The 9,144-nt window shown below is 35.9% G+C and overlaps 3 protein-coding genes across 3 annotated transcripts; 1 reads left to right on the top strand and 2 right to left on the bottom strand.

The window, feature by feature from the left end:
- Nucleotides 1–1,173, bottom strand: LOC116307345 (COMM domain-containing protein 2). Its single transcript, XM_031717533.2, has one exon. It carries the CDS (start codon nt 1,116–1,118, stop codon nt 516–518), a length of 603 nt encoding a protein of 200 aa, XP_031573393.1. The 5' UTR covers nt 1,119–1,173; the 3' UTR covers nt 1–515.
- Nucleotides 1,174–1,213: 40 nt separating this feature from the next.
- LOC116307344 (bifunctional peptidase and (3S)-lysyl hydroxylase Jmjd7) lies at nt 1,214–2,945 on the top strand. Its single transcript, XM_031717532.2, has one exon. It carries the CDS (start codon nt 1,271–1,273, stop codon nt 2,399–2,401), a length of 1,131 nt encoding a protein of 376 aa, XP_031573392.1. The 5' UTR covers nt 1,214–1,270; the 3' UTR covers nt 2,402–2,945.
- Nucleotides 2,946–3,484: 539 nt separating this feature from the next.
- Nucleotides 3,485–9,144, bottom strand: LOC116307343 (calreticulin). Its single transcript, XM_031717531.2, has 10 exons — nt 8,952–9,144; nt 8,722–8,829; nt 8,406–8,548; nt 8,199–8,262; nt 7,032–7,126; nt 6,315–6,524; nt 5,940–6,053; nt 5,378–5,521; nt 4,350–4,577; nt 3,485–3,992 (listed from the first exon to the last, which is right to left on the bottom strand). The coding sequence occupies exons 1-10, from the start codon at nt 9,028–9,030 to the stop codon at nt 3,858–3,860; spliced, it is 1,320 nt and encodes a 439-aa protein (XP_031573391.1). The 5' UTR covers nt 9,031–9,144; the 3' UTR covers nt 3,485–3,857.

The raw sequence follows: 9,144 nt of genomic DNA, 5'->3' as shown, positions 1-9,144 counted from the left end.
TTGCAATCAATACTTACTAACGTTTTTATTGTTTTTGTGCTGGCAGAAAGCGTAGCCTATTCGCCAGACAAGAATGACCAAATCCTTAACCCTATCCCAGACTAAATTCATTGATACCCTATCCCAGACAAAATGTCAAAAAATGATACCCTACCCCAGACCCAAAAGCCGAAAAACCATACCCTATAGGGTGGCACATACCCATATAGCAAATATAGGGGAGTACCCCCCCGGGTTATTTGGCCATGTATTTACAAAGCTGTAGTTTTAACATTCAAGGTAGTACACTGTAACTTTTATAATAATTACAAATTTGAAGTAAAAATGTTATTAAAGTATTCACTAACTGTTCAATGTGTTTTGATGCTTATTCTAGGCATTGAGATGGTACTATAGCAGTAGCATAAGCCAGGGTTTGCTGAGACCCTGAGACGTACCCTGTGGGGAGGGGAAAGTTGATACTCTGGAAACAAACCTAATTTTTTAATTTAAAAAAAGTTAAATATTCTATTATTCTATTTGATGTTCCTGACAATCCTTCTACAGTGAGCACTTTTCATCTCTTGCATGGCATTCTCCAACGCTGAAGTCAAATGCATCAGATTAACAGGATCCACTTGGACAATCTGAGCCGACTCTTTAGTGCCTTCCTTCGTATGCAGTTTCATTAAGACCAAAGGGTTTGTCTGGTGATGTAAGGATCTGCTCGCTAGCTCCACATCAAACCGCCATTCCAAGTTGTGATACTGTGGCAATGTGACAGCCATTTCTGCCAGAATATCACGAATCTCCTTCCGATTATCCAGATAGACCTCCAACAGGGCTTTATTAACTTCCTCAGAGAAACCAAGCGTCATTACAGAATCCTGAAAGTCTATCTCACCAATAGTAAGTCTTGAGCATTCAGTAAATAAGTGCATCAAGCCATTTATTCCATTTTTCACCGTCTCGACATCCACCCCCAGTTTCTGGGCTGCGGCTTGGAAGATCTTGGTATTTGGCGGGCCCTTGCGAATGAAATCGAGAGAGATCCTTACAAACTCGAGAATGACCTCCAGATCTAAGGTAGTTAGGAACTTTAGGTGGTCTTTTTGTTCTTGTGAAAGTATTAGAAGCATTTTGGTTCACTCGAGATTCCTTCCTCAAGGTTATGGATCATGTTACTATCACCAACTTCCTGTGTAGCCAAGCCTTCTAAAATCAAAATGGAGGACGAACTTTGACTTCTTGGTGAAAAATAGTCAATTCCTTAAAAAGTCACGAAAAAAGCATGGATCTCACTTTTAAGTTGAAAAATGCCTTCCAGGGCCTTTCTACGGAGGCTAGGGAACTATATTTAAGCTCTGAGGTTCCTGTGTTATCTGCACCACCTACGTCTTTACAGTTTTATCGTCAGTGGGTCAGTCCTAATATTCCAGTAATCATCAAAAATGCAATAAACCATTGGCCTGCCTTAAAGCTTTGGAATTCAGATTATTTTAGGGAGAAGATAGGGGATAAAGAAGTAACTGTTGCTGTCACACCTAACGGCTACGCTGATGCCGTGGTTGGAGATAGGTTTGTAATGGCGGAAGATCGCTCCATGAAAATGAAACAGTTTCTTGATATTCTTGATCATAAAACAGAAGAAAAAGGAATATTTTACATCCAAAAACAGAATTCAAATTTTACTGAAGAGTTTTCTGAAATCATTTGTGATGCAGAATTAGACATTCCATGGACCTCAGAAGCGTTTGGGTTGTCGCCTGATGCAGTCAACTTCTGGATGGGAGATGAAAGGGCTGTGACGTCAATGCATAAAGACCATTATGAAAACTTATACTGCGTCGTGTCTGGGACGAAAACATTTATTCTGATTCCACCAACTGATGCTCCTTTTATTCCTCATGGTCTCTATAAACCTGCAAAATATGAATACAATTTAAAAGGAGATTTTGATATTGTCGATGTTGAAGATTCGACACAAGAGGATAAAGAAGTGAAGGCATTGCTTCAAGATGAACTTCCTGAAATCAAAGATATCCATGGAAAAAATCAAAGAGATGATGTCAATAACCTTGAAAAAAATCATTGTGAAGGTGACAAGGAGGTTGATGATGATGATGAGGTCGATGAAGATGACAGTGCTGATGTTGATGACAGGGAAATGGAAAATGAGAATCTTACTCCATGGATTTCTATCGACCCATTAAATCCAGACTTGGAAACATTTCCTGAATATGCAAAAGCCAGACCAATAACTTGCACAGTTCATTCAGGAGAAACTCTTTTTCTTCCATCTTTGTGGTTCCATCATGTCCAGCAGAGCCACAAGTGTATTGCTGTAAACTTTTGGTATGACATGGAATATGACATAAAATATAGCTATTTTAAATTCTTAGAAAAGCTCACAAAATTGTGAAGAAAATAGGTTTTTACATTCAATTATGGATTGAGAAAAATTTCCTGATACAAAATTTCCTACAAATATACAGTATCTTGCAAAGGCTGTCTATGAAATAGTTCTGGATCCCTCACTGCATTTAATCAAGAATGCAAGATACCCTAAGCAGATAAAGACTTTATGTTACACTTAGTGTTCTTTCTTATTTATTGACGACATAAAAAATAAAAATAGACAAATGAATAAAAGACATGAATAATCAAATGAGTTTCCAAAGTAATAAAATGCATAGGAGTGCACTAAATTATCGTATGTAGTTACTATTCAGTGCTTTGGCCTATTATTTTCCTTTTTGCACAATAATTTATGGCTTCTTTTCGAAATCAAATATGCGTAGAGGCATCAACATTGTTTGGATTGAGCATCCTACATGAATTGCGGTTTTGTTTGGAATAAGTGGAAAAGCTATGCTTACTATTTTTCAAGGGCCAAGTAAAATCACTCTAACTCTAAAAACTCTATCGTATGGAATTACTTTGAATATTCATAAATTCTAATGAAGATCCATGGAATTTCAAAGTGTTGGTATTGTTGAAGTTGTTCATTCTTTACTTTACTGTTGGTATTTGTGAATATTTGGACACTGAAATGGGGCTAACCCTGTATAATAAGTCTGTGATCAATGAACCGAGCCATAAAATGGTCTTTTACATAACTCGCCCTCACTTAACTTACCTGCAAACTTGTAGAGCATGAGGGCGAGAAGTCTAATTGTTTAACAAAATTTGAGGTTTACACATGCTCTCATCTCTTAGGTCTTTGGTTGATTCTTTGACTAACTATAAACATCAGTAAAATGTGATGGATCTCTCCCTTTGGCTTTGTCCAGTTTCCTCCCTTTTAAAAACCCTAAATTGTGAGTTAGCTGTGCCCTCACTGCACTTAGGTTAGCCCCAAGGCTGTTTCAGAGTATGACAAATTTTGTTCATAGCAAAAACATTATACCTTTGTCCCTCATAATCTACAAGTTTAGGTCCAGGTTACCATGAAGATATCATCAACTTTGTCAATGTCATCTATTTTTCATGTTTTAGACAAAAATTAAATTTTACGCTTTTTATTTCATCATGTTCAAGCATACATGAAATGATTTTGCTTTGTTGTGTTTGCATTTTCGCTGTCAATTTTGCTAATTTGATTACAAAGAAGCCTTTAGTGAACCAAGTACCACTTGATACAAAAAAAGGAGTAAAATGTTGTTCACTAAAGACCTAACCTTATTACAAGGAGCAACAAAGGCTGCGAGATCATATATTTTAAAAAATAGAGTGGTTGACAATAACATAAACTGGCTGCCATACGTATTTTTACACCAACACTGGACCTCAAAGAAAGAATTAAGTCTAAGAATTGAAAGAAGCTAATTAACAAAAGGTGAAGAAAACTAAAAAATTCCCACTTTCATGTTGGGAAATTAGAGTTCATCCCTCTTCGTTTCTTCTGTTGTTTCATCCTCATCTTTCTTTTCTTCAGCTGGTTCTTCTTCTGACTTTTCTTCTTTCGCCTCTTCCTTTTCATCTTTCTTATCTTCATCTTTCTTATCTTCAGCCTGCAAAAATTGAAGGATTGAAGACTTTAATGAAGTTATATCACAAATATCACCTATAACACCTATAATGAAAGTGCTTCCAAGAGCTACCAAGTCAGAGCATTGCACCGGAATCGCCAGGGTACAGGTTCAAATCCCATTCAAGACTCAGAATTTTTTCTGAGTCTTTCAATTTGCAGCTGCATAAGTTGCTTCACATACTGTGAGGATCAGCTCAATTTGATATATACATTACAACCACAGTACAATACTCTCATACACATAATAGTCTTGTTATTATCAATGACAGAGCAAGTCTTGCAAAGCATGTAACACGTCCAACCCTGCTGCCATTGAAGAGAGTATTATTTAACCTACCTCGTCCTCTTCATCTTCTTCCTCCTCCTCCTCCTCCTTCTTCTTGCTTTCTTCCTCCTCTTTTCTCTTTTTGTCTTCCTCTTCTTGCTTCTTTCTTTCCTCTTCATCTTGTTTATCTTTCATCTTCTTTTCACCTTCTTTAGTCTTTTCAAATTCTTTAGCAGCTTCTTCTGCGGATTCTATTGAGTCTGTTATTAAAACATTATCAAAGATGGTACCAGCTTTCACCTAAGAACACAAAAGAACAAAACATCCATAAGATGATAAAGATACCAAAAGATAAAGGGTTTGAGGGCGTTTCCATGAGAACACCATCAAAAATACCATTCATATTTACTTTATAATGCCTTTCAAAAAACAAAGGCATCCTGTAGACATTAGGTGCACTTTAATGAAACTTTAAATGCGCTTTTAGTAATAGAAAAGCTATCAAATAGGGTTTTTAATAGAAGCCGGCAGCCAGCGAATCTTGCTGGGTATTTTACATGAACTCGCCACCTTTTTTGGTTAAATTCCCCAAAATTTAGGGAAAAGTGAGAAAGGTTTGCTCGCTGCTGCCCACCTATTCACTAAGTTTTGCCGCTTACTCAACCTGCTATTCAAAACCCTGCATCAACAAACTGAACAGTATTCACAGAATATGCTGTATAGAATGAATAGAGCAGTTTTCATTACCATATGAAACAAAGTGAACTTAAATTAGAGTGTATTAAACACAAAATGACATAGAAAACAAAAGAATTATTGTGAAGTAGTGCTTAAGTGTATTTCCTGGGTTAATGAAAACCACTCTATAGAATGTCTGACAAACTTGAATTCAAAAGATTTTTAGTAGCTATCGATTTTTTACTTTTCATAGCTTTAGAATGCTTTAATTGTAAGGCAGGCATTTACGATTTTAAGAAATCAATGTTCCATGCTGTATATCGAAAGCACATAGCTTGTAGGATGTAGCAACAGTGACTAATAAGGTAGAACAATGGTTTGGGGACTGGTGTAGTGGTGAGGATGTTTGAGTCAGTCCTTACCTGCCATAGGTCAAAACCAACAGCGCCAATGTCTTTGTACAAATATAGGTTCTTATCTTCAGAATAATCTGGGTTATCAATTTCTGGATGAACCCATTCACCCTTGTAGTTGGGATTGTCAATCTGTTTTGGTTTCCATTCACCCTAAAACAAAATGAACAAAATTTAATATCTGTTAAAAAATAAGCTTTTTAGAAATTAAAACTTTAACATTTGAATGTTTTTGACATTTATTAGGCATTCCAATGTTGAGTTAAAAACTGGGTTGAGTTTGCATTGTGAAACTGTTTTAGGGAACATATTTCCAAGTTGGTTTCTATTTCATCCCTAAAACAATCCTGCAATACACTGAAATGTTACAGAGGATATAAACACAAGATCAAAGAAAAACGTTAGACAACAAAGTTTTTTTATTTATCATCGGCTTGATCTTTTTCCAGCAGTAAAATTTTCATGGAACTTTCATGGATTTTTGACTGATGATTCTATGCTGCAACTTCTGCAGTTCTGATTGCAACTGAAACTCAAAAGGAGATGTTCACAAGGGATTGTAGGTATTTACCTTATACTCAGGATTGTCAATCATTGGTGGCTCCCATTCCCCATCAATTTCATCATCCCAGTCCTCTGGTTTCTTGGCATCAGGGTCTGGAATGTTCTGTGGCTTGTCCCAATCCTTAAAAGTCACAAGGAAAAAGTAATAGAATCAGTACTCATTTCAATCTGTATTCTTATTGTTGTTATTTATTTGTGACCCTTGGTGTGACTTTGAGGGTTAACCAAATCTGTATTGTAATGTATTTTTTTAACTACATTAGGTCTGTTCCTTGTGAGTAACAAATACCACTATTTTTACAACAACATTAATACAACCAGCTATGTGTATTATTTAGCACACAGATTATCATTAATGTTAGTGCTATAGCTTTGTCCTTACTTCTGGTTTCTTGTCTTCTGGGTCATCGATTTTCTTGTTATCATCCCAGTCTTCAGGCTTCTTGGCATTTGGATCTTTGATCTTCTTGGGTGGAAGGAAATCCCAATCTTCTTCAAGTTCACCACTCTCTACTTTCTCATTATCAATTCTAACTTCATAGGTGTTGCTTGGTTTCACAATTAAGGTGTAGAGATGGGTCATTTCATCATCCTATACATAGAACGAAAAAGAATATTAAATTAAGATTGGTACTTGAAAGCACTACAGAGGCTTTACAGAGGGAGGAAAACCAGAGAACCCAAAGAAAAACCCTCATATCAAGAGAGAGACCTAAAAGACTCATGTACAATGCAGAGTCTGAGAATATAACCCAAGACCCCAGAGGTGAGAGGCAATTGTGTTAAAGCTTTGCAACCTTAATTTCCAAAGTTTGGACAATTATACACCTATTTAAAAAAATTTCAGTTGAAGATCTGAAAAAAGGGATCCTAGACTGAACAGAATGTTTGCGGGTTTATGCTTTATGGCAAAAATCTGAAAAATTGAATCTAAAAGGGAACTATTTGTTTAGCACTAAATACATTATATTTTGCAGCGTGTTACTCAGTTTCAGATTTCAGATCTCTGACCTGCAGTGTGCTTTGAAATAATATATAGCTGTATAGCAGTGAAAGGTTCATCTGAAAATGGATAATGGAGACAATGCACCAACTATACCTTGCATCTAATTTCCTTCTTTGTCAGAAGATTCTTTCCCTTATAGTTGAAAATGACATGAACTTTCTTGGTTCCTGGTCCACAAATGTCAGGTCCTGTACATGAAGATCATACCGAATAAGAAAATAGTTCAGTTTGTTTCTAATGTCTCTAATCTAATGTTTCTTTGTCCTCTATAATTCCAAGGGATCAGTGCTTCAATCAAACATTTACCAATTTAGATCATTGTTAATTTGTTGAATAATAGGTAATTGCTAGAATAGGTGCAGAACCTGGAGTATTTGGAATAAAGACACATGAAAATCACTCTTATAAACATAATAACATTGCGTTTGTACATACAGTACAAAATGAGGATGCTGGTAATGCATGAAAGGCTGGGCCTAAAGACAAAAGATTGAATTTTGAATGAAAAACCATCCATTTTCCCTCTATGACAGACCATCTTAATCCCCTTGTACCCGTGTTTCTGTAATGCACTTGTATTCAGAGACTCACTGAAAAACTGTATGAGGATGCGAGCCTCCCTCATTAAAAATCGTCATTTATCAAACATTCACAATAAATAAAAGATGCTAACCGGGGTAATAAGGAGTCTGTCTAAATTTGTTTAATGCAAAGATAGACTCTTAATCAATAAAATTGATAGACATTTTTTCAGTTACATAGGCTTTTCTCAATGAAACTGATTATCTTCCCATTTGCAGAAAAATCTAAGAGATTTTTGACTTTTGTTGTTTATTATGTCAATGGGAATTTTTTTTTAGAGGTGAATTTTCAAAATCAACTGAAAGTGGGCGGTAGAGTTTTAGATTCTTTGCTATCATGCAGTTCACTAACTTTTAATTTGAGCTGCTAAGCCATAACATTTTTTCCCAAAATTATAACAGAATGAAGTGGGGATACATTTTTAATTGATATATCTATGGGGGGTACAAACCATACTTAATGCTTTTTTTATGAAAGCACTGTCCCCCTGCTACATAAAAAACAATAGGTCCCTAAGGATGCTTGGTAGACCACTTGCAGAAATACTTAATATATCTTGATTTTGAACTAACAGGGGGTCCAGAAATAATAACAGTCAACAATATCTTAATTTAGGGGTAGAAATCAAGTGGATATAAAATTATAGATGTGCACATATTCTGAAATGCAACTACTTACCAAACATAATCAAGTATGGGGAATCTCCATGCATATTTTTCTGATCCAAATCGCTTGCGAAGACCTGACAAGAGAATACAGCAATGTTAGGACCATCCTACTCCACCCCACCCCATACAGTAAGAACATGGCGGAACTACAATTTTAAGATTTCTACACCCAAAATCTCAAAGAAAAAAATCGAAAATTAAGTTATTCCTTAGTTACCTTGATATAACCACCACCACAATCTATGTTCTGTTCGTGCTTGACGGTAAATTGGATAACTAGATTTTTGTCTTCGTTGGAAAAAGGCTTGTCGAACTTGGCCGAAACTGCATAAAACCTTGCATCTTGGCTAGTCTTAATACCTTGGTTTTTAAAGAATAAAAATCAATTGTAAATATGTATAACGTGAATATAACGAACATCTATTCAGCTGAATACACTCATTTTCATTGAGGGTTAAAGATAGCTATTCATATATTTTTTCAATTAACAAATTATAGGCGAATTTCGATTCAGAATCGTGAGGCTTACAAACCTTTGTCTTTCTCTGCATCGCCGTAAAATTTACCGGCAGTCAATATAAATTTGCCTGCTTCAGCTCCTTTCTTCGTGGACTGAACCCATCTATCTTCCCAAGATTTATCTAAGGAGAGAATATTGATTTTGATTTGTGAAATAAGACACACCATGCTCTCAAAATTCAAACTTCAAGCTTGGATGGACTACGAAATCAGAGAAGAACACACGGAGAAATGCAAGATTTACCTTCAAATTTTTCTACAAAATAATCTGTCGAGAAGACATATGAAACTAAGGAAAGCAGCACAAGTCGATGCAGGAACATATTTAGCTTTCTAGAGGACCACAATTCGGCAATCTTGACTATAAAAGAATGGCTTTAAGAAGGAAGCGTGAAGTTTTGTCAAGAAACCATGTGAATGGAACAACGCTCTGACCG

This window comes from Actinia tenebrosa, unplaced genomic scaffold (genome assembly GCF_029948245.1).
Source record: "Actinia tenebrosa isolate PJP-AT-01 unplaced genomic scaffold, QUT_ActTen_1.0 PGA_scaffold15__27_contigs__length_11533743, whole genome shotgun sequence".
NCBI lineage: Eukaryota > Metazoa > Cnidaria > Anthozoa > Actiniaria > Actiniidae > Actinia > Actinia tenebrosa.
This window is presented reverse-complemented; position numbering and strand designations above follow the sequence as displayed.

Coding starts and splice junctions, on each gene's coding strand:
- LOC116307345 (XM_031717533.2), bottom strand. CDS start 1,118: ATGCTTCTAATACTTTCACAAGAACAAAAAGACCACCTAAAGTTCCTA.
- LOC116307344 (XM_031717532.2), top strand. CDS start 1,271: ATGGATCTCACTTTTAAGTTGAAAAATGCCTTCCAGGGCCTTTCTACG.
- LOC116307343 (XM_031717531.2), bottom strand. CDS start 9,030: ATGTTCCTGCATCGACTTGTGCTGCTTTCCTTAGTTTCATATGTCTTC. Junction 8,549..8,721: donor CGATGCAGAGAAAGACAAAG/GTTTGTAAGCCT, acceptor TTAAAAACCAAG/GTATTAAGACTAGCCAAGAT. Junction 6,525..7,031: donor AGAAGGAAATTAGATGCAAG/GTATAGTTGGTG, acceptor TTCTATGTATAG/GATGATGAAATGACCCATCT.